At 51.7% G+C, this 24,598-nt stretch overlaps 1 protein-coding gene across 1 annotated transcript in view; it reads left to right on the forward strand.

Moving 5' to 3' along the window:
- Window positions 1-24,598, forward strand: part of SCN4A (sodium voltage-gated channel alpha subunit 4) — a gene marked incomplete at its 3' end in the record, with an annotated part of 108,403 nt that overhangs the window by 41,507 nt on the left and 42,298 nt on the right. Inside the window, exons 11-15 of the mRNA XM_084615486.1 lie at window positions 1,319-1,442; window positions 3,515-3,753; window positions 9,844-10,017; window positions 10,672-11,028; window positions 21,857-22,282. Coding sequence (XP_084471612.1) covers window positions 1,319-1,442; window positions 3,515-3,753; window positions 9,844-10,017; window positions 10,672-11,028; window positions 21,857-22,282 — 1,320 coding nt within the window. The remainder of the gene's footprint in view (window positions 1-1,318; window positions 1,443-3,514; window positions 3,754-9,843; window positions 10,018-10,671; window positions 11,029-21,856; window positions 22,283-24,598) is intronic.

A 24,598-nucleotide genomic window follows, 5' to 3' on the forward strand; every position in this document is an offset into this window, starting at 1 on the left:
GTGATGGACTGTTACAGCCCAGCAGAACATCTGGGGCTAACACTCCAGCCATGCCCTGTCCTGTCCCCAGGCCCCTGCAATCTTGGCCAGGTCCCTCGGGCCAGAGGGGATTCCCTGAGTGGGGGAAGGGCCTGGGCCTCAAGCTGCTTCTCATCCCTTTTTCCCCAGTGGAGCTGGAGAGGTTAGGGATGGTCTAGATAATCCTTAGTCCTGCCCTGAGTGCAGGGGACTGAGTGCAGGGGATGACCTCTCAAGGTCCCTTCCAGTCTGAGTCTCTGATTCTTTGAGAGTCTGCCTGATGCCTGTGAATTTGCCCCAGTGACTCTCCTACACCCACGGGCTGAACTCTGCTCTTGGGCTCATGAGAATGATTCCCATCGAGCTGATTTCAGCAGGAGCCCCGTCCACTTGTCACAGGTGAAATGAGAGTGTAACAGTTCACAGGGAGGGAGGGGGAAAGAGGACCACACCTGACTCCCTTCCACTCACAGAGAATCCCACTCTGATGCACATGGCGGAGAGGGGCGAGCCTCAGTGTAACTGATGTCCCAGCCCCAGGGAGCCCGCCGGCCCCAGGTGTAATTCACAGGGCGGTGGGAACTACTTTAACCAACATTTTCTTACCCTCCCGTGTCGGCTGCTTTTCCTGCTGCACCCTGTTTGCGGGCCCCTGAGTGTGTGAGTTCCATCTGCGTTGCAGCTGGAGGCCTAGGTCCCAGCTCACGTTCACAAATATGTGCCAGCTCTGATCAAACTAGTGTGCTAAAAATAGCAGAGTAGCTGCGGTGCTACAAGCCGTAGGTGGGCCTTGCCGCCCAAGTATGTGCCAAAGAATGCGGCGACTGCACGGCCGTGTTTAGTGCCCTAGCGCGATCAAAGCGAGGGCCTGTCTGTCTGCCCACCCTGGGAATTACACTTCCAACTTCAGTGAAGACATACAACTCCCTTAGAGTCTTCTGTGCCCCTTTGGGACGAGGAACCTGTTGGAAACAACCTTCCCTCCACAGTCTGCTTTGCAGATCTCAGCTCATGGGCCAGCTCCAATCACTTCCCTTTTATACGGCTTTCAGCCTAGGACATCCCTCAGGGGACTAATGACCTGCCTTTACTGCAGCCATAGAGTCATCTGATGGTTTAAGGAGCTTCCCACAGTAGCCCCAGACCCATCTGGTTATTATCTGCCTAGTTCTTCCTTTTAGTACAGCCCAGGCTGTGCCATGAGGACCCATGTGATTATTATGCTGCCCTCACTCTAAATGCGTTTAATGGACTCCTGTGACCCATGTTCTCATATTATGACCTGCTCTCCTTTTTGTAGCCAAGTCCTGTGGATAAGCAAGACAAGTCTGATCCTGATCACCTACTAGCGGGCAGCCAAAACGGGCCTGGTCTCCAGCAGAGAGCAGAGAGCGCAGTCAGCATGGTCTCTAACACCATGGAAGGTAGATTCCCGCCCTGATAAAGAAGGGGCTGTGCTGGGTACTGTTCAACACGAAAATGCCAAGCCGAGGACATGCTCCCACGTGCAGCAGAGAGCTCTGTATGGATTGACTGTAACGCTGACAATCAGTGTCAAATCCATAAAGGCTCTGAGAAGCAAAAAGGATTTTCAGGACAAATGTCGCTTAATATAAACCAGAGAATAGGAACATAGGATTGGAAGGGACCTGTCGGGTCACTAAGTGCATGCCCTCACTATTGCACGCAACCTGTCATATCGTTCTGCTCATAAACTTAGCAAACTCCATCTTAAAACTAGTGAGGTTGGCTCCCCCCACTGTGCCCACTGCGGGGCTGTGCCAGAACCTTCCTCCTTGGATGGTTAGAAACCTTCTTCTAATTTCTAGCCTAAATTTATTCCCAGCCAGTTTTCTCCCCTTTAGTTCTTGTGCCAACGTTTCCCCCCTCTCCCCCCCACAAGGTTCGCTATCAACACAATTCAGTGCTACCCCAGCTCCAATCTAGCTATGCTGTGCTGTTCCCCTCTTCCCCATCCTTTGTCTGCTGCTTGTCTTAGATTGTAGGACTGTTTAGTATAGGTCCAGTCCCCTCTAGTGCCTGGTCCCCGAAGTAGCTGCTCAAGGAGTAGCTCCTAGGTGACAGTGTTGCATGCTCTCCACATGAAAAGCGTGCTTTCAATTCCTGCTGATAACCTGTGAACAGTGCTTGTTGCCCAAGGCCTTTGAGGCAGAAGTTGTGTATTTTGGTGGCTGTGGCCAGGGCTCCTCAGGTTGTGGGCACACTGCAGGATTCCAAAGAGATGATAAAATGAGAAAAGCGAGATTGCAAACAGTCATGATATCACTTCAAACCCCAGATTCATCTCTTAGCTCCTGGTCGCCTGGTTCCATGGCTGGGCCCACATGGGACATTTTTCTTAACTCAAGTAGGATGTCCCCTAGACTCCTTGGCAACAATTTGCGTTATCGACCCAGCCAGAGATGCTATTCAGTCTTTGTGTCAAGTGGGGCCAGGAGTGATTCTGTGACTTCCTAAATAAAAGCACACTCTATTCATTCACTGATTTGTCCTCCTGGCTATAACATGTCTCTTTGGCGCCAGCCTTTATCCAATCCCATCTGTGAACACAAATATGAAAGCTGCAAGCTGATCCAGCATAGGGACTGTCAGCTTGGGCATTCCAGCTGACCCCAGCTGCACTGGGGGCAGGCCCTCATTAAGATAGCCAAGATCTGAAGAGCAGGAAAGGTTTGATAGACCAGGAATAGTTTATTCATTGACTCCTTGACCTTTCTAGTCCTCTTTGATTTAGTGGATCAGCTGCATCTCCCCTGGATCTGTTCCATCAGAGATGCAGCTGTTCAACAATAATTGGGGCTGGGATCTACAAAGAGACCCAAGGGAGTTAGGCACTCAATTGCAGTGGATGTCTCAGATTGTAAGCACATTAGGGCAGGGACCATCTGTTTGTTCAGCACATAGCACAATAGGCTTCAGGGCCAGAAGTGGAGCTCCTAGTTGCTACGGTAATACAACTAAATATATAAATAACCATTTCAGTGGGATTCAGGTACCAAACTCTCGGCTAATTTGAAAGCCCCAGCTTAGATCAGCTGCATTTTTGAATATCAGCCCAGCCAAGCCGGTTTCCCACACTTTTCTCCACCAAGTTGCTTTGCTGTGCTGCAGTGAGAAACGTCATGTCCCGGACAGGAGCAGACCGGCATCTGCCCGTGGGTTTGCATACAGCCTAATGAACACATTCTTGAGGACGAAGGCAATGCCTGTGTCCTGCAGACGCCTGTGTTCCTGTTACACCTTTGTGACACCTACCGCATCCGTGTGTCCCAAACGGTCCTTTACACAACCATAATAAAGAGTTTGGCACCCTTTTGCACCCACTCTATGCTTAGTGGCCCAATGCACTAGTCTTGTTGCCAGCGCTAGGCTGGATCAAGCCTCCTCAGCCAAGCTCCTGTCTGTTGACTTAGCATGTGACTTTTCTCCGGAGGCACATGGGCAATGACATGGGGTCTTTGTCTCTTGTTTTCAGAGCTAGAGGAAGCTCGCCAGAAGTGTCCACCCTGGTGGTATAAATTCGCCCAGATATTCCTGGTCTGGGACTGCTGCCCCCTCTGGCTGAAGCTGAAGGCGTTTGTACGGCTGATTGTGATGGACCCGTTTGTCGACCTGGGGATCACAATCTGCATTGTGCTCAACACGCTGTTCATGGCCATGGAGCACTACCCAATGACCGAAGAGTTTGAGAACGTGCTGAGTGTGGGGAACCTGGTAGGAAATTGCCTGGATTTGATTTTTCCATTGATCACCCTTTACAGCTCTGCTCCAGAGCTCAGTGAGGGACCTATGAGCAGTGACCACAGGCGTGTGAACAACCCCCTGCCGTACTGCAGGGACGGTGCTGAGCAGGGTTGGATCGCAGCATAACTGCACCAACTCAAGGAAAGCTACCACAAGGGGCAGAAGGGAGCCAGAGGACCAGGAGCCGCCCCCGTTTCTCCTGCTGGAGCTTCCCTGGAGAAGCTCACGTGGCCTGACACCTCCTTGTCAGCCCTGAGGCATGTGCAACCTGGAGGGATCACAGCCCCACAGATGGGTCCCAGCCCACTGTAGGGATCCTGGTCAGAAAGAGCACTGTCAGGGTGGGCAATTCCAAGTGAAGACCCCAGACAGCCAGGCTGTCAATCAAGGCACAGCCCCGAGGACTGGTCCTGCCAGCCTGTTCTCTGCCCTGGCAAATCCTGGGATGTCAGACCCCGGCCTCACTTGTTAACCAGCTCATGTGGCTGTGCAGGTGGGATTTTCCAAAGAGTCAAAAGGAGATAGGCACCCAAATCCCACTGGAATCTGTGAAGTAAGCATCTAACTCCTGTTGGCTCCCTGGAAAACCCTAGCCTAAGGAGACTCCGTATTTGTCTCCTAGCTTTGATCTCCTCCCCAGCAAAGCCAGAGTCTCGGCAGAAGCAGCTTCTGTTTCCATGTTGCGAGGTGTCCCCATGGCCCAGGGTGGCAAAATGATGATTTCATTCCCTTGTGTCTTCTGAATTGCATATTTTCTCCTCACTGGGCTGCACAGGGCCATTTGAACTCTTGCATCTGGACACGGGACCCTCTTAGCTGTCAGCAGAAGCAGGAGACTCCAAGGGCACCTTGCTGGGTATGGGGGGGGCCCTGCTGAGGGGCAAATGGTAACATTCCTGTAGCTCTTTAGAGACCATGGGAACGTGCCACACAATTACCATCCCACTTGTGATTTCCACTGGGGCATGGCCCCAGCCCCCCCCAAATTGCTAACTCCTCTTGGCTCCCCTGAACACCCCAGGTTAAAATGTTTCCATATAGCAGAGGATGCATGTGTCACCCACCCATGTTCTCACATACTCCTTAAAAGGCCAGTGAAGGCCCATCATTTAAAAGGGGGCTACTGATCCTGGTGGCCCTGCAGCCCACTCATGAGGGTGTGGTACCGGTGTCCCTTTGCGCCTGATCTGCAGAGCAGGTCAGTCTGTTACAGCCCTTTGTTTGTCTTGGCAAACCCAGACAAAGTGGGGACCTCAAGAGCTGTCCCAGCTGACGCTAAAGAGCTGGGATGTAGCAGGCTCGTTTCCTCTGTGGATCGGGCACAGATGGGGAACTGTCAGGCATATGCACCACCATTTCTGGGAGCCCACCTTGAACTCAGAGTGATGCTCAAGTGTGATGCTCGGAGGCGCTGAGTGCCCGCAGCCCCACGAATGCCCTGGGGTCCGCATGTGCAGCACTCTTTGGAGAATCAGGTTCTAGGCAGCCAGATTGGAGGACACTTTTGGAAAAGCCTCAATAAACAGCCTGGAAGCTGGACCCCTGGCTGTCTGGGCAGGGCGCAGCACACCACAGCTCCCAGCTCATGCAGGGCTCAAGAGACCAGCCCAGGAAATCGATTCAAAACTGAGGGGCAGGGTGGCGAGAACAGCGTCCAAATGTGACTGTAAGGGCAGACTCCCTGGGAACTTCCAGCTCCAGGCAAAAGGAGGGGAAGGGAGCACCAGGCAGGAGGAGGAAGAAGGAGTGGAGAGATAGGAGGCTGGTGTTGGAGAGAGGGAAGCAGGAGCAGGTGGGGCAGAGATGGAAGAAGACCGAGCTGTGCTGGCTGAGAAGGTTGTGAGGTTGATGCCGAAGGCGAGAGAGGGCCAGGTGCCTGAGAGAATGGGGCACAGCTGAGTGGCACAGCCAGGGGGCTGAAGGAAACATCATCTGGGGTCGAGAGTGAGGAAGAGACCCTCCCAAAACAGCAAAGAAACGAGAAGCCAGCGCGATGTGAGTGTGACACTGGGTCTGGCTACACGGCATTTGGGGCAGGAGGGCAGGACAGGCCCGAGCTAGATCAGGTGAAGCTGCAGCAGCTCTGGCTGTATGAGCCCAGCCCAGACCCTGGGCAGCTGGCCCACGCTAAGGCCTGCATTGCCGTGGCTTCACGGCTGTTGGGCTACGCATGCTGCAGTCACACACACACCCCGTTGCAAGGTAGCCATATCCTGTAGGTGTGTCACTGCAAAGCCTGCATTAGCCCCCCTCCCTGCCCAGAGGCTTTCAGCGTGAGCAGAACAGGGCTGCGTTAGGTGCTACATGGCAGAGGCAAGCACCCAGCAATTCTTATTGTCACCTTGCCGTAAGATGGGGGGAAGCCGAAGGGAACTGGGGTGAATATCTACCTGTTTCCCTTTGTGTGCACAATCCTTGCCATCTCTCCCCCCAGAGCAGACTGTGCCTGTCCAGGCACTCTCTCTCTCTGGCTCTCCCTTCATGCAGGGGACCCAGTATTTCACGACTTCACTCCAATTCCCTTTGCATTTGAACGTAAAGCATGCCCCTTCCCTCCCATGGCTAGGCTAGTCTCCCTCTCAGAGCCTCTGCGCATAGCTACTGAACAGACATGGAGCGGGGGCCAGCGGCCCTAGGCAGAATGACGCTAGTCACATACCGGCTTTGTATCTGATTTCATTCAGGAAATACAAGGGGATTAATAGACTATTGGGTTTAGCACAGTCTATCCACAAAACCAGCTCTGGCTTTTCCTTTAGTCTATTTACAATCCTCCTGTAGAGTTTAAATCCAGGAGGACAGTGGGGGTCGGGTAGGTGGCAGAGAGCCCTGCCAGGCAGGGCTGAGCATGCAGAGAGAGTGAGCATGCTCCCCAATGGCCTAAGCATCCATATTGCTTCTGCCAAGCACCCACCCGGCCTTGCCCCTGCCTTCCACCTCAGGCAGGTCAGTCGTGCCGTGGGAGCCCAGCGATTCAGACCATTCTCCCAAGGATAAGGCCTCAGCACATTTGCAAACCGCTTGCCCGCAGCAGCAGAGAAGGTTGCGACCCTGCTGCAGACCAAAGCAGGGTCAGACAAGAAGCCTGCCAGGGACCCTAGCTGTCCCCCACTCTCTCCCCTCCCATCCTGCTCTCCCCAGCCCAGACCTTATGGAACTCCAGTGAAGGCTGGTCCATGGATTCCGAGGGGGGGGAGCATGGCATGAAGCCAGCTCTCCCACCTGCTGGTCGATTGCCCATGGGAGTTACATACAGCATGTGCCTAGACTCTAGCCACAGACGTGACTTTGTGGGTCATGACTGTAAGTTGGAGAGTTGGAATAAAACTTCTTCCTGCTGTAGACACTTGGGATGAGGAGGAGCAGCTCCCGACATGGGGGGGAAACCAGGTACTGAGCATGAGCAGAAAGGCTAGCTATCCCACTAGCCCTTCAGAGACGGGTTCGCCAATTTAAACGTATCAGAGATAGCTTCTCCCTGAGACCCAGCCTCATGCAGCTGGATTCTCAGAGCTCAGTTACCAAAATCAGTGGCCAGATTTGCCAGAGCTCAGCACACTGGGGCACGGAACTCTTTTGAAAGAGGCTTGGCCCATGGTGACGGTAACGTTTGCCACTATTTGAGTGCCAAACTCAGTCAGAACTGTAAGGGAAAGTGTTTGTCTCCTGCTCAGAAAGCAGCTGAATGGATTCCACAAGACCCATTCTCCCACCCCTTCCCAGCAAACTCCCTTTTGGACTGAGCTCAGGCAGAATCTCTGAAGAAAACCTTGTGGGGGAGAGAGGAAAGGGAGTTAGAATGAAGAGACCTTCTCATTGGGCTTGCATGATCATCTTGTCTGACCTCCTGCCTAGCACAGACCAGAGGATTTCACCCAAGGATTCCTGCACCTGGCCCAGTCCCCTGTGGCTGGACGAGACAATATGATTAGAATCAGTCTGGCCGGTGAGGAGATGAAGCCCAGCAGGAGTCAAGTACAAATGGAAACTAAAGTCAGCAAAACGAGCATTGCTGAGCTGAACACGTGTCATGTTTGCAACCTACCATCAGCCCAGCTCTGCACACCCAGAACTCGGGGCCATGAAATGCAAACACTTGGAGTAGGTGGCTAATTGTCACATAACTGCTACTGTGCTGCGGTAATGCGATAATGCAGAGCATCGTTATTGTCCCAATAAGACAGTAATGTGTAAAAGCCAGATCGCCTTACCCAGCAGCCAACCTCAGGGGGAGTGACAGAGGCAGAGCGCTGGAAGGGACCCCTGGGTTTCCTCCTAAGTTGAAAGTAACTTGAGGGTGCTACTTGGTCAACTGGATTTTATTTTGTTGTGACAGCATCCCCCCATGCCAAGTATTTCTGAAGGCGATTGGTGGCAAAAGCGTTCACATGGGGCTCACAAACAATAGTCCTCTTTCCTCCGTTCCCAGTCAGCCTAGAGCTGCCGCATAGCAACCTTCGTTCAGGGTCTCCTGGAGCCTGTTGCACTCCCACACGACTTCCAGCAAAAGAACTCCAGGGCACTCAGTCTCTCTGGGCTTCCAGGACGAGAATTCCAAGACTCTGCGTCTCCTGAGGCTCCTGGACTATCTGCTTTAGTTTCATGTTTCCTGTGCCGTTTTGTCGTCTGGTGCTGTCATGCCTGGCGTGTGACACTTCATGATCTGCCGTTTCGGGCATGTCTACCCTGCACTGGGGTGTGGTGCACGGCGTGTAGACATATCTGTGCTAGCTTTGTCTGGGTGACACGAACAGTGCAGCTGCAGCAGCATGAACAGTGGCTCTAGCCAGGGTGCTGGGTGAGCAGGGGTAGCCCATGCACCCTCCATGCTGCCACAGCTTCACTGCTATTCTCACCTGCGGTAGCTTTCGTCTAGTTAGAGAACATACAAATGGCCACACTGGCTCAGACCAATGGTCCATCTAGCCCAGTATCCTGTCTGCCGCCAGGAGGCAGAGGCAGATGCTTCAGAGGGAGTGAACAGAACAGGGCAATTACAAGTGACCCATCTGCTGTCATACACGCCCAGCGTCTGGCAGTCAGAGGTTAGGGACTCCAGAGCATGGAGTTGCATCCCTGCCCATCCTGGCTAATAGCCATTGATGGGCCCATCCTCCATGAGCTTACCTAGTTCTTTTTTGAACTCAGTTACACTTTGAGCCTTCACAACAGCCCCTGGCAAAGCTAGATCAAAGCTGGCTTGGGTATGTCCATGCATGCTGCAGTCGCACCTCCCAACGGCAGTGCAGACAGACTCTCACCAAACTTGCAGCTCTTTAAGCCCCTTTTCGCCCTCCCAGCTCTGGGCTGCTCTGGAAGTGACCAGCCCTCAGTGTAACTAGCCCCTGGAGGTCTGCTTTAAGTTACCTCTGCCCTGCCTGGGCTGCCTCTGAGGAGCTCTGCCATTGCTCAGAATCCCCACAGCGCTGTGTGCTCTGGCCCTGCCACTGGCCTGCCCCCACTGCCAGGGACCGATGGCAGTCTTAGCCAGTGTCCGCGTGGGGGGAACTGTTCCCAGGCTGGCCAAGGGCTGAGGGGCTGTCGCAGGACGGAGCCTCCCCTGCGCTGTTTCTATGCCCTCAGACTTGCCAAAACGTAACCCTGCCTTCTTGCCCATGTGTGAGGGCGAGCCTATGGCGAGCCCTGTGATCTTGATCGTAACTGGGGACAGGGTGGGCGAGGGCTGGCCTTGTCCAGCACACCCCAGAACCAGCCCGGAGGCCATGCAGGAGATGGCCATGAGCCCGCAGAGTCACACAGAGTCGGGGGAGCTGCAGCAGTACCTGTAGTGTTGATCGTATACCCTGAAAGGAAAGGCACTGAATGTCCATGTGATGGGTGGCCAGCGCTGGGGGCCAGGGCGCATGGCATTATGGTCCCAAGCCAGTAACTTTGGATCAGGCCCTCTGGTGCTGTGGCATGAACTCAGTCGGCTGCCCACTGCTGCTTTCTATGCCCGGGGGGGCTCTGGTGCTAGATCCCCCTTAGGCCCATCCCCTCCCTCGCGGGACTGTGACGCGCTGATTGTGTGATGAGCACTAACGGGGTCTGTTTTCAAAGGTCTTCACTGGGATCTTCACCGCGGAGATGGTGCTAAAGCTCATAGCCCTGGATCCCTACGATTACTTCCAGCAGGGGTGGAACATATTTGACAGCATCATTGTCACCCTGAGCTTGGTGGAGCTGGGCCTGGCCAATGTGCAGGGGCTCTCTGTGCTCCGATCCTTCCGCCTGGTAGGTTGCCCTGTGGCTCTGCTGTGCTGAGGGGCTTCATGGCAAGTACAATACCCAGAGAAGGGTCATTTCTAACTCCCAGGTGGTGACGGTCACTGAATCACGTTGGGTTCAAAGATCAGGCTGATGCAGCCCGGGTTGAATGTTCCGCTTGCCCGGGGGAGCTGTTAGCACGGCAGATGCAAGGAAGGCATGTCTGTACTGTCCATTTTAGATGAAATGGCAACAGCAGCTCCCCTAGTCTTACTGGGGCAGTAGCTAAACTCACAGGGACATCCGCATTCCCTCTGAACCAATATAGGAACAGCTAGGCTGGATCAGAGCCAAGGTCAGTCCAGCCCAATGTCCTGTCTCTGTCAGAGGCCAGCACCCGAAGCTATAGAGAAAGATGCAGGAAGCCGTGCAGAAGGTAGTTAGCTATCTGCCCCATGACAGTTTCCTCCTAACCCGCAATGGTTTGAGGTTGGGTTAGGTGTGGAAGCTGGAAGTTTCATACCCCTTCCAAAACACTTATGTTCCTAGTATTTACTACTCTCACTCTGGATACTATCTGAATGCTGTCACTCAGAATCCTGCATCCTCTTAATGTCAGTGATATCTTGTGGCAATGAGTTCCACAGGCCAATCGAGGTTTCTGTTTCCACCTCCTTGCAGCTGAGAGTTTTCAAGCTTGCCAAGTCCTGGCCGACCCTCAACATGCTGATAAAGATCATTGGCAACTCTGTGGGCGCTCTGGGAAACCTCACCCTGGTACTGGCCATCATCGTCTTCATCTTTGCTGTGGTGGGCATGCAGCTGTTTGGGAAGAGCTATAAGGAGTACGTGTGCAAGATCTCTCAGGACTGCACGCTGCCCCGCTGGCACATGTACGACTTCTTCCACGCCTTCCTCATCATCTTCCGCATCCTGTGCGGGGAGTGGATCGAGACCATGTGGGACTGCATGGAGGTGGCTGGCCAGCCCATGTGCCTCATTGTCTTCTTGATGGTCATGGTCATCGGGAACCTCGTGGTGAGTCGCTGGGTCGTGGTAGCATCAGTTGATAAAATGGGACCAAAGGGGGAGCAATGGATACTGGGTTAGATGGACCTTTGGTCTGACCTACTATGGCTGTTCTTATGTTCCTATGTTCTTATCTGAAATCCATGTAGGGAAGACACCTGAGCCATCACACACTCACTCTCGGCTCCTCACCCGCTAGCTGCCCAGCCATCAGTTAGTATTGCTATTAGGATAAACATATCCAAGGCGCCATCCCTACAGGATCTGTGCCCCACTACAGAAGTACATCAGTCCTGCATTACTTATCTTACAGTAGCCCATACGGGCACCAGCTGAGGTTTAGGCCCTATTGTGCTAGCTGCTGTACAAACACAGAGCAAGAGACAGTCCCTGCTTTGAAGAATTTACAAACCAAACAAAGAGAGGGAAAGCTAAGGCACAGGGAGACATGACTTGCCAACGTCCCACAGAAAGAACCAGGAATAGAACTTAGGCCTCCATCTCATGCCCACCCCACTGGACCACATCACCCAACTCCTGCCCTGTGCTCCAGGCTGTTTATATCTAGCAGCACTTGATTGGAGCCATGTTGCAGTGTTGGCTTGTGGGTGAAGGGGCGTGGCAGTCTCAAGACTGGATGCTTTTCTAGAAGATCTGCTCTAGGAATGTATTCTGGGGCAGTCCCCTGGCCTAGGCTATACAGGGTGATCACAGCAGTCCCTTCTGGCCTTGGAATCTAAGGCAGGAGTTTGGGGCATCATCCCCTGGGAGCAGGACTCTGGCTCAGCTGTTCAGGACCAGCAGCGGATTCCACAGTCCAAGGAATGCCCTGCATCCAACCTCCTCCGGTTTGCCCCGGGCTCTGTTGATCTCCATGTCCACGCTGAACAGAGCTTCAGGGGCGGCACACGGGGAGAGGCTGTGTCTCAGAGCACCTGGATTCAGTCCACATACGGATAGGAAAAAGCGCTGGAAGGGGCCTGAGAGCTTGCTGGCACCCCCCCATCCAACAGCTGGGTGTGTGCACAACAGCTAGGACTGGGGAGTTGTCTAGTCTGTTTTCGTTGCGGGGGGATGGTGGACTTTGGGGCAAGGGTGGCTGGACGTGGACTCTGAGGCAGAAAAGAACATCCCATGAGCAGCTCTTCCCTCCCCGCTTCACCTTCCAGGTGAATTTCCAGGCCTTCCTGCCCCTTTTTGTGACCCCTTGTGATGAGGCAGATGAGTGTGCATCCCCGTGTCTATTTCCACCGAGCCCTTTGCCCTGGGTGGTCTCTTTCTGCCCATCTTCACCAAGCTGGGCCTTCCCAGACCATCCCTCTTCTGGTAGGGCACTGAGGTTCCTGGTTCCATCCAGCCTGGATGTTTCATTTTGGCCGTTTCCCAGCCTCTCCTCTAGCAAAAGCAATGGAGGCTCCATCTGCTCTAAACGCTCTCTCAAGCTGCTGGGCACGTCATATGGCAGGCGGGTGCTGTGCCTGAAAGCTAGGCCTGGATTGTATCCTCTTGGTGTAGCTCACTTCATCAGTTTCCTGCCACTGCAGCGGTCTTCAGCATTGGCCCACCTCCATCCCTTCTATTCTCTGATTAGGGCACACGCTAGCTTAGTCTCCAGTGGACTGTGATACTTTGGTTTAATTTCGGTTGCTGGGTTCAGCATGCAGATGCTGGGCGGTGTCACTGGCCTGTGATGTATAGGAGGTTAGACTGGATAATCTGGTGGTCCCTTGTGGCCGTAAACTCTGTGATATCCCTGTGACCCAAGGTGCTTAGGGTAGCCCACACTGGAAAGGCCAAGGCCAAGGCAGGCTGCAAAAAAAGGAGAGCTCATTCCCCCAAAACTAGTGGTTAACACTGTAGTTAAATTCACCAACCAGTCACAGGCAGTGCCCCTGATCCCCCACACTGGGTATCAAAAAATCACACAGCCCCCTTTATTACATTCAAGTCTCTGGCTCGCAATCAGCAAATTGGTTTGGATCTTACCCAAACTACCACGCTGCCCGCCAAGCCTTTAGTATCTAAAACTAAAGGTTTTATTATAAAAGAAAAGAATGAGAAGAGAGTTGTTAAATAGTCAAGCAATCAGATACATACATATGACTTCAGAGTCCACATATCAGGTTCTTAGCAGCATTGGTGAGTTTGCTGGCTTGTAAAGGCCCTCTGGAACATATCCACAGCTTGGATAGGTCTGTCAGTCCTTCATTCAAAGCTTCAGTTTGCAGAGAAGTTACTCCAGAGCTAAGAAGCAGGATTGAAGATGAAATGGAGGTGATGCAACTGCCTTTTTATATCCTTTGCCAATTGTCATGTGGCTTGTGCATCCTTTGTCCCAAACACAAGCTCAGCACATGGCATGGAAGAGCACATGCAGTCATGGGCATGTCCTGCTGACTCATAGGCATAGCCCCTGGCTTCTCTCAATGGGTTCATTGTACAGCTGATTTCCCCTGATGGGCTATCAAACAGGCTGGATACTGCTGATGCCAATCTGTCTGTGGGTGCCACCCAGCTGCTCAGCACAAGTTTGAGATATCAATATACCACACATATTTATAACTCGCGGTACAGAGATGATACGTGCATATAGGGTCATAGAATCGTAGAACATTAGGGTTGGAAGAGGCCTCAGGAGGTCATCTAGTCCAACCCCCTGCTCAAAGCAGGACCAACCCCAACTAAATCATCCCAGCCAGGGCTTTATCAAGCTGGGCCTTAAAAACCTCTAAGGATGGAGATTCCACCACCTTTCTATGGAACCCATTCCAGTGCTTCAGCACCCTCACAGGGAAAGAGTTTTTCCTAATATCCAACCTAAACCTCCCCAACTTCAACTTGAGACCATTGTTTCTTGTTCTGTTGTTTGCCACCACTGAGAATAGCCGAGCTCCATTCTCTTTGGAACCCCCCTTCAGGTAGTTGAAGGCTGCTATCAAATCCCCCCTCACTCTTCTCTTCTGCAGACTAAATAAGCCCAATTCCCTTAGCCTCATCTTGTAAGTCATGTGCCCCAGTCCCATAATAATTTTTGTTGCCCTCCACTGGACTCTCTCCAGTTCGTCCACATCTTTTCTGTAGTGGGGGGCCCAAAACTGGACGCAATACTCCAGATGTGGTCTCACAGTGCCAAACAGAGGAGAATAATCACTTCCCTCGATCTGCTAGCAATGCTCCTATTAATGCAGGTTATGCCGTTAGCCTTCTTGGCAACAAGGGCACACTGTTGACTCATATCCAGCTTCTCATCCACTGTAATCCCCAGGACCTTTTCTGCAGGACTGACACTTAGCCAGTCAGTCCCTAGTCTGAAGCAGTGCATGGGACTGATTCTTCCATCCTAAGTGCAGGACTCTGCACTTGTCCTTGTTGAACCTCATCAGATTTCTTTTGGCCCAATCCTCCAATTTGTCTAGGTCACTCTAAACCCTATCCCTACTTTCAGCATATCTACTTCTCCCCCCCAGTTTAGTGTCATCTGGGAACTTGCTGAGGGTGCAATTCATCCTATCATCCAGATCATTAATGAAGATCTTGAACAAAACCACCCCCAGGACTAACTCCTGGGGAACTCCACTTGATACTGGCTGCCAACTAGACATCGAGCCATTGATCACTAACGATTGAGCTTGACGATATAGCCAGCTTTCTATCTATCTTATAGTCCATTCATCCAATCCATACTTTTTTAACTTGCTGGCAAGAATACTGTGGGAGATCGTATCAAAAGCTTTTCTAAAGTCAAGATATATCATGTCCACAATTTTCCCCATATCCACAGAGACAGTTATCTCATCATAGAAGGCAATCAGGTTAGTCAGGCATGACTTGCCCTTAGTTAATCCATGTTGACTGTTCCTGATCACCTTCCTCTCCTCCAAGTGCTTCAAAATGGATTCCTTGAGGACCTGCTCCATGATTTTCCCAGGGACTGAGGTGAGGCTGACCGGTCTGTAGTTCCCTGGATTATCCTTCTTCTCTTTTTTAATGATGGGCACTATATTTGCTTTTTTTCAATCGTCCAGGACGTCCCCCGATAGCCACAAGTTTTCAACGCTAGTGGCCAATGACTCTGCAATCACATCCGCCAACTCCTTTAGCACTCTCGGATGCAGCACATTCGGCCCCATGGACTTGTGCTCATCCAGCTTTTCTAAATAGTCCCGAACCACTTCTTTCTCCACAGAGGGCTGGTCACCTCCTCCCCATGGTGTGCTGCCCAGTGCAGCAGTCTGGGAGCTGGCCTTGTCTGTGAAGACCGAGGCAAAAAAAGCATTGAGTACTTCAGCTTTTTCCACATCATCTGTCACTAGGTTGCCTCCCCCATTCAGTAAGGGTCCCACACTTTCCCTGACCACCTTCTTGTTGCTAACATACCTGTAGAAACCCTTCTTGTTACCTTTCACATCCCTTGCTAGCTGCAACTCCGGTTGTGCTTTGGCCTTCCTGATTACACCCCTGCATGCTTGAGCAATATTTTTATACTCCTCCCTAGTCATCTGTCCAAGTTTCCTCGTCTTGTAAGCTTCCTTTTTCTGTTTAAGCTCACAGAAGATTTCACTATTAAGCCAAGATGGTTGCCTGTCATATTTGCTATTCTTTCTGCACATCAGGATGGTTTGTTCCTGTGCCCACAATAAGGCTTCTTTAAAATACAGCCAGCTCTCCTGGACTCCTTGCCCCGTCATTTTATTTTCCCAGGGGATCCTGCCCATCAGTTCCCTGAGGGAGTCAAAGTCTGCTTTTGTGAAGTCCAGGGTCTATATTCTGCAGTTCTCCTTTCTTCCTTTTGTCAGGATCCTGAACTCGACCATCTCATGATCGCTGCTGCCCAGGTTGCCACCCACTTCTACTTCCCCTACCAATTCTTCCCTGTTTGTGAGCAGCAGGTCAAGAGGAGCATGGCCCCTAGTTGTTTCCTCTAGCACTCGCACCGGGAAGTCATCCCCAACACTCTCCAAAAGCTTCCTGGATTGTCTGTGCATTGCTGTATTGCTCTCCCAGCAGATGTCAGGGTGATTGAAGTCCCGCATGAGAACCAGGGCCTGCGGTCTGGAAACTTCTGTTAGTTGTCCGAAGAAAGTCCTGTCTATGTCATCCTCCTGGTCTGGTGGTCTATAGCAGATGCCCACCACGACATTGCCCTTGTTGCTCTTGCCTCTAAACTTAACCCAAAGACTCTCAACAGGCTTTTCTTCCGTTTCATACTGGAGCTCTGAGCAATCATAGCGCTGTCTTACATATAAACAAGGTTATCATGTTTAGGAAATCATATCTTTTCCACGGATGCCTTACGTGGCATATCTGGTATAAGAGTCATTGCAATTTGGTATTGATAGTATTATAAATGGTCGCCCATATTCTATACAGCTTCACCATCCCCCCTGAGGCACTAGATACCTTTGCCTTCCCTGCCAGTTCTGCAATGAAACCTCCGCTTTCGAGCTGGGCGAGTTCTGCCTTTTCTCGCTCACTAGGGGAACGGAAATGGATTTTTTTAAAAGGCATTCTGGATCGAACCAAAATGACACATTTTTGGTTTTTTGGGCCTAAACGAAAACCCAAAATGATTTACTGTAGGGTTGAATGAACCATTTCATTTAATTTTCAAAGGGTTTGAAATGTTTGCAATGTTTTTAAATGAAATGTAGGTCAACACTGAAACGAAACGGCTTTCCGAAGTGACATGTTGAAATGTTTCGTTTGGACATTTACAGGTTTTTCCATTTTGTTTTGGCTGAAACTAGTCACCGAATTCGACCTGAAGTTTCATTTTTGGTAAAAAACCAATTAGCACAGAAATGTCATCTACTCTCCTCCCCGCCCTCATCCACATGACAAATCCTGACACTTCCCTGATACACCCTGTATTTCCCCTCATTCTCCTCCTCTCCACAGTGCCCCCTTCTGTTGGATTTCCACACGGGAGCCGTGCAGCCTTCGCCCCCCTGCATCGCCCCCCTGCATTGCCCCCCTGCATCGCCTCCACCCCCGTTTACCTCCCTCAATGACCGAGCTACTCACTGCCCTGATACCAGGGCCCAAATTGCAGATGTAACCCCTAAGTTCCAGGGAAGTGTGAAATCCTTTCTATCCTTGGTCCCCTTCTACTCACTGGCTTTGAAAGTTATTTTCCTGGCTGCGTGGGTCCTGTTCTCTCCTCCAAAGGAGCAAGGCAGCAGCAGGCATCCTGGTGGCTTGTCTAATTGCTTCTATTACTTGTCAGAGTTGTGTAAGCCTGTTGGAATTCACGTTGAAAACTATCTAGGGGAGAGCTGACTGCATCTCCTTCTGCGTCATGGCACCCTGTGGGCGTCGCTAAAGATGTTCCTGCCACCCCGGGGCCTCCACAGCTCCCCGGGGGCCAAATTCAGCCCTGGTATAAGAGGGCAGAAGGCCACAGAGGCCAGTGAAGTTGGCAGCTCCAGGCTGTCAGTGTGGCTGAGCTCACCTCCAGGATGGAAAGTCACAGCTCAGGTTCCAGGCCAGGCGCAGCCCCAGTGCGAGACAGGGTGTGAGATGCGTAACGAGCTCCATCAGGCCTGGGTGCTGACGCTGCAGAGGGCAGTGCTGGAGGCAGGGGAGGGGCTGCAGTGTCATGGCTTTTAGGAAGACACATCTGCCCTAACCCTAATGTTTTCCTGTTCGGCTGCCCTGCCCCTCCCCCCCCGGCCAGGGCCAGATTAATCTTTTGTGGCCATGCCCCCCACGCTGCCCTGCGGCCTCGCCCCCGTTAGGCCTCTTCCCCTCTGAGGCCCGGCTGCTGCTCACACACCAGGGAGGGGTGGAGAGGAGCGAGCGATGGGCAGGACTTTGGGGGGAAGAGGCCAAGCAAGGGCAGGGCCTCGGGGCAGAGCGCAGGTGGAGTGTGGGGGGTCCAGGTGCTGGGGCCCCTTCTGCATGTGGGCCCAGCGCCATTGTAACCCCAGTAGTGCCCCCAGCTGCAGGACTAATGCATTCACACTCCCACATTGCCCGCTGGTAGAGCCTTCCTCCCCAGCAGCATTTACTGAGCACGTCTTTCTGGTGCATCCGTTTATCAGAACACAGCCCAGACTGAGACTAATTCAGAGCCCTCGTGAGGCGCCTCCAGGAACATCTGCTGTAGAGACGTGTGTTTAGAGCGCTGGAGCCCTAACCCAGCGTTGCCAGACCACCCCAGCATGGCCCCTGGCAGGAGTGACGCCAATTTTAGAGCCACATTTTCAAGGGGGCTCCACCTGTACTTCCTGCTGGAACACGTCCCTATTGACGGGGTGCCGTAGGTAGGGGTGTGTGTGATGGCTGCTTGCCCACCGACTCTGGGGTTTTGGACATCACACAATTTGATCAGGCAAAACTGTAGCTGCAAACGGAGGGGCTGCCTTTGAAAATGTGGCCCTGTCAATGTATGTGTGTGGTTCGCCCCGTACCCTGGTTCCTGCTCTTCTTCTGTCGTCAGTTTCTGGTCACTGATCATCACCTGAGCTCACTCCTTACACCCCCCCAGATCTCCCATACATGGGGTGTAGGATGACTGAAGGCCATGCGCTATAATTCCCCCTCCCCCTAAGGGGCAGGATAACATTCTGAATTTTGATTCACTGGGTTTGTGACTTGTCACTGCATGGAGAGGGGGCAGGGGGCCTCTTCCCCAGGATTGCAGAGTGCTCACACTGGAGCCCCACTAGCAACCAACCTGATTTCCCGTGGGACACCAAGTCTCAGAGGGTGACTGCTCCGCCCTTAAGACCCACAACAGCCCACAGAGCTCTAGCAGACACTTCTGCAGAGTCCCAGGTAAAGGGGAGTAGCCTGGGCCCACTTCCATGTCCCCCCACTGGGTCCAGCTGCTTTGCCTCCTCTCTGCATAGGGAAATCAGACCAGTACTGGATTTCAGTTTCCTGGAGCATAAACCAGGTGATGGCCTAAGCGTTCTGGCTACAATGATGTATATTTATGGAGCCCTCCCCCTAGATAATGCCATGGCCAGTCGTCCTTTACTAGTAATGACACTTTGGGCATTTCCTTTGGCATTATTAAAGGGGGAAGGGAGGAAGTCACTCAGGTGACAAGATAATCAACTCCTGCCAAAACACTCCGGAGACAACGGCAACAGAAATGATTAGCTGTAATTGGTACTTAACGTGAGTATTAAACTGGTATGGTCCCAGGGATTTATTTAAAGACTCTGTTTAAGTCATATGGCATGAGCCATGTGAAAACAGCAGTGACCTTGAATAGCAGCTAATTCCCTTCTCAAATGTGCTTCTGGCACCGGGAGGCACAAACATCAACAGCTGTGGGGGCTGGACTGGAGGGGTCAGTTTTTCACAGCAAATGCATTTCACGTCCTGGGCAATGCTGCTGTACCCTGTAAAGCACCAGCCGCTCCCATTGTGCGGCGAGGCCGGCCTTTCTCTGGGGCGGGGCCGAGTCGCTGGATTTAGCCCCAAGCACACTACTGATGCAAAATCTGTTGTTGGACCAATTAGCTTTTTGTGCAATGGGGCATCCTCTGGAGCGAAGACAATGGTGGGAATGCAGCCAGTGCAATAGGGGACTGAGGCAGGGCATCCCATGAGAGGGTCCATGTGCAGGACCCCATGCCCTTCACCACTGTGCAGTGCGGAGGGGAGCAATCTCCATTAGATTAGGGCCTGGGACACGGCTCATCTGCCCCCAAAACTCCACCCAAGGGTGCTGAGTCAAGAGAGGGATGGTGGGAAGTCAGGGAGCATGCTCCCATTAGCTTACCTCGGGATTTTTGAATGCTAGGGGTTGACAATAGTGCAGATCCATAAAGAAATAGATGAATGCAGGAATTGGATGATTCTGTGCCCAGTGCAAGGAAAAACCTCTTTGCACCAAAAGGTTCATGCAACAGTTGCCTGTTTTGAAAACTCTCACACTTTCAGTCTCCCATGGATGACCACGGATGGTCCTTGAGCACTGCAGCATCACCAACTCTCCCACGTTGAGTTATCATGAGTCTCATGCTATTGGTTTGGTTTTGTAGGCTCCAGCTTCTGGAGTCATGTGAGTCCACAAGAATCTCAGCTTGTATTACAAACAATTAAAAGAGATTCAAGGTGCATATTGTAATATCTTTTATTGGACCAACTTCTGTTGGTGAAAGAGACAGCAAAGAAGAGCTCTGTGCATCTCAAAAGCTTCTCTCTTTCACCAACAGAAGTTGGTCCAATAAAAGCTATTACCTCACCCACCTTGACTCTCTCGTATCCTGGGACCGACACAGCTACAACAACATTGCAAACAACAAATGAAAAGTAAGTTGTTCGTACTCACTGAGGGCGTGAAAATGCTCAGTGGAGGCACCCGGGCTACATTTTGAAGCTTTTCTCTGTAGCTATGAGGGCTAGAAGCTCATTTTCACTGAAATAAAAGCCAAGGTTCCCATGTAACCACGTGATCCAGAAGCTGGAGAGTTATAAAAATACCCCACCAAATATCGTGAGAATCACGATAAAATCATGAGAGCTGGTGACCCTGCTACAACTCTGTGAATAGTCCTAGTGAAATAGTGAACCACTCACATACTGAATGTCAGACACATGCTTAGGTGCCTGGTTGACTCAGGGCCTATGTTACTTCTGCTGGCTAAGGAGGGAGCCAAAGCGTGGTGCCAGTGTAACCCACACACCTCCCGGCTGTGGCGTTATGTCCCCTCTAGTGGGGCCAAGATCACTTAGAGAGATTAATGAGAAAAGAAAAGGAGTACTTGTGGCACCTTAGAGAAGTTGCCACAAGTACTCCTTTTTGCGAATACAGACTAACATGGCTGCTACTCTGAAACCAGAGATTAATGAGTTTGTTTTCCAGCCTTGTTCTCATGCTGTAGAGGCTCACGCACTAAGCTCCAGAGGTCCCAGGTTCAATCCCACCCGCCGACGACCGGGGTCTGTCAGTGTTAGACATGCAGCCAGTGGTCTGTGGAGAGCTGTCTGGTCACATGGTGCTGGTTCTTCTCCCTTCATCTCCTGCTGCTTCTACAGCTCTCCAGGCTCTTCACTGCAGAGAAGAGCCTGTGGGGTGGAAAGGCAGATGGAACCAAGCAGGAGAAAGAGAAATTGGGGCCACCAGCAGGGGAGGAAGGAATGAGGCAGCTGGGCAGCATGTCCAGGGGAACATGGGAAGAAGGGCACCAGGCCTAGTGGGCCAGCTCTGGGAACAGACCAGGCAGGGGAGAGCAGGGGCAGAAAAGGTGGGAATGGAGATGAAATAGCAGCACAGAACACCAGGAGGCGACGGGGTGACAGACCTTTTTACAGAAGCAATAACACACTGTGTTGCATTAAAGATACTGAAGCTGTATCCGCGCAGCGCAGTTAACCTGGGCTCTGCTTTAACTCAGGCTCAAACCCACACGCTTTGCAGTCAGGACACAGGGGAAAATCCCCCCCGGACAGACAAAAGTTCTCCCGCAATGGGCAGACCTGTGTGGGAAAGACTCCAGGGTGCCTCTGCCAAGGAAGGGCACGTCACTTTGCAGCAGGGATGCTCACTCCTGGGCGAGGCTCACCGGGTGCTCAGACCTGGGTGCTGATCACCTGGGTCAACCAAGCAGTGAGAGCTTCCCTTACTAATGGATCAACACTTTCCTACTGCGACTCCTCCAGAGGGGAGCAACAGCTGTCAGGACCACAAGGATGTTATGTGGATGGGAGGGTCAGGTCCACACAGTCACAAATGGGAGGGGTGGTGTCCATATGAGATTCTGTCTTAGTAAGGTGTCGTCCACACCAAGGAAAATATGGAGATCCCCCACCTGATCTAGACCCTAGGACTGTGCTCATGTCTGACACTAGACCTGATGTTTGCTTTTGTCCCCTCCAGGTCCTGAACCTTTTCTTAGCTTTGCTGCTGAGCTCCTTCAGCGCCGATAGCCTTGCGGCTTCTGATGATGATGGCGAGTTGAACAATTTGCAGATTGCTATTGGCAGGATCACCAGGGCAATTGACTTTGTAAAGAGAACTGTCCTCACACTACTTCACCTGCAGTGGAAGGAGAAGAGAGAGCCGGCCAAGGAACAAGAGGATAATAAGAAAGACAACTATGTGCTAAACCACATGGATTCAGGCCAGGATTCCAAGTCAGAGTATATGGATGGAGTAGCTGGGAAAGAGCAGTTTGTGGATGAGCTGGACCACATGAATTTCATTAACAACCCCAACCTGACTGTCCAAGTGCCAATTGCCTCTGAGGAGTCGGACCTCTACGATGAAGAAACAAGCACTCAGTCAGACACAGAAGACACCAAGGTAGGCAACCAGTCTTTGCTTTAGCCAGCCAGCCTCACGGATGCTAATGGGCCATGTTCTGTTGTCCAGCACTCCCATTCAAGGGAAAGGGGACCGGAGTGGGATTTGCATTCCATGTCGCAGGATTGTTTTCTGGGGCTGCCGCGACAAGCCTGATGGGAATTGCATGCACGTTTAGTTGCCCAAGCCGGGATGTCAATTGAATCGATTGGTCTGTGCTGCAGACAAAGGAGCAGATGCACTAGGTTTGCTAAATCATTGCAGTTGCCCCAGGCAACTCTTTACTCTTCCTGCATTTTGAGCATTAAGTGGCAGCCATGGGGTGGTGTGAGAGGGAGGAATCATGCTGCAGACTGCAAACCAAACCTCCCCCCTCTCGCCAGCCCCCAGCTGGGCCCCCTCCTCCACTCAGATAAGCACACAGAAGAGGAGCATTTGGCCAGGACCTTTGTCCCACTGGTATACTCAACAATGGCTAGTCACCATTTGGCTGAAATTCTCTCTGTAAAAGTCACTGTGTAGTGTAGATCTGGCCTAAGCTATCGAAGTATAAGCACCATTATCCCAGGATAACTGCATCTACAAGCGGGCTTTTACCGGCATAATGATATCAGCAAAAAAATATCGCCCCTAACTGACAGAGCTACGCAGCCCTGAGTATGAGCCATTTCTGGCCAAAGGTACATTCTGTGTGATGGCAACACCTGGCTGTCTCTGGCTCTGCTGTCTGGGGTGGGGATGGGAGCAGGGAGTACATGTCTCTGCAGTCGTTAATGTCCTAGACTAAAACCACATGGAAACATCTGCTCCCTTGTTGTCTCCTTCTTCTTTCATTTGTTTCATCTCCCTGTGGGAAAATGAGCTGTGCTTTATGCTGTGAAAGCCACGGCTCTAGTGTTGCATGATCCCAGATCCCGCAGGGATGAGTGCATCATAGAAACATAGCAATACACTTGCACAGTATTCTGCATGTCTGATTAGGTGATCTATTTATGCCAGTGCGTCTGCAACTGGGAGTCCACTGGTACTTGGGTCAAACCCACGTCAGTAGAAGTCGGAAGGATGAAAGACAGTGGTGAGTGGAAGGAAGGTTTATCCCGACATCCTGTTTTGGGATGGGGGCAGTTTAAGAACATAATATAAGAATGGACATACTGGGTCAGACCAAAGGTCCTTCAAGCCCAGTATCCTGTCCTCTAACAATGGCCAATGGCAGGTGCCCCAAAGGGAATGAACAGACAGGTTATCATAAAGTGATCCACGCCCAGCTTCTGGCAAACAGAGGCTAGGGACACCATTCCTTCCCATCCTGGCTAATAGCCATTGATGGACCTATCTTCCATGAATCTATCTAGCTCCCTTTTGAACCCCGTTATAGTATTGGCCTTCACAACACCCTCTGGCAAGGAGTTCCAGAGGTTGACAGTGCGTTGCGTGAAAAAATACTTTCTTGTGTTTGTTTTAAACCTGCTACCTATTAATCTCATTTGGTGGCCCCTTGTTCTTGTATTATGAGAAGGAGTAAATAACACTTCCTTATTTACTTTCTCTACACCACTCATGATTTTATAGACCTCTATTATATCCCCCCTTAGTCGCCTCTTTTCCAAGCTGAAAAGTCCCAGTCTTATTAATCTCTCCTCATACGGAAGCCGTTCCATCCCCCTAATCAGGTATTTGGCAGGTCGTTCCCCTTTTTAGGTACAATAAGGTGGAAAAAATTGTCCAGTAGAGGTTGCACCCTCTACAGCAGCAGAGGAGAACTGCTGGAATATAGCAGCTCTCAGCTAATGTCCTCTCTACGGGCACACTCCACCATACCCGTCTATCTCCAGCCTCTTAACTCCATTCACGACAAAGGCAAAGCTGCCTCCAGATGGCTCCGTGGGATGGGACAAGCTGTCACAAGGCAAGGAAGAGAGCTCACTGACTGTGGTTTTACCCACCACCTTCCAGCAAACCGTACTGTCTCCAGCTGGTCAGCATCATGCTACCCTACTTGGTCTCTTCCTAGCCACCCTGCAGGGCTGGGATCACCCAGCAGAGCACATTTCAGCACATCTAGGTCTACTAAAAGTGGTCTGCTCAGCACACTTGGCCCGGCTGGAGTCAGTGGCCACTGCTGGGGCTCCTCCTCTCAGAACCTAGCCACTTTTTTAGGTGCTTAACTTTAAGCAACAGACTCAAAACTTTTGGCCTTATTTTTTCTCCCAATTGTTGTTCATAGGGAAAAATTCCTCTTTTCTCAGCCCTAAAACACCAACGAAGAAGTTCTCCATGTGATAGGCAATGACCTGGGATTTGGCCACAGGACTC

The sequence above is a fragment of the Lepidochelys olivacea genome (assembly GCF_965140295.1).
Source record: "Lepidochelys olivacea isolate rLepOli2 genome assembly, chromosome: 27".
Taxonomy (NCBI): Eukaryota; Metazoa; Chordata; order Testudines; family Cheloniidae; genus Lepidochelys; species Lepidochelys olivacea.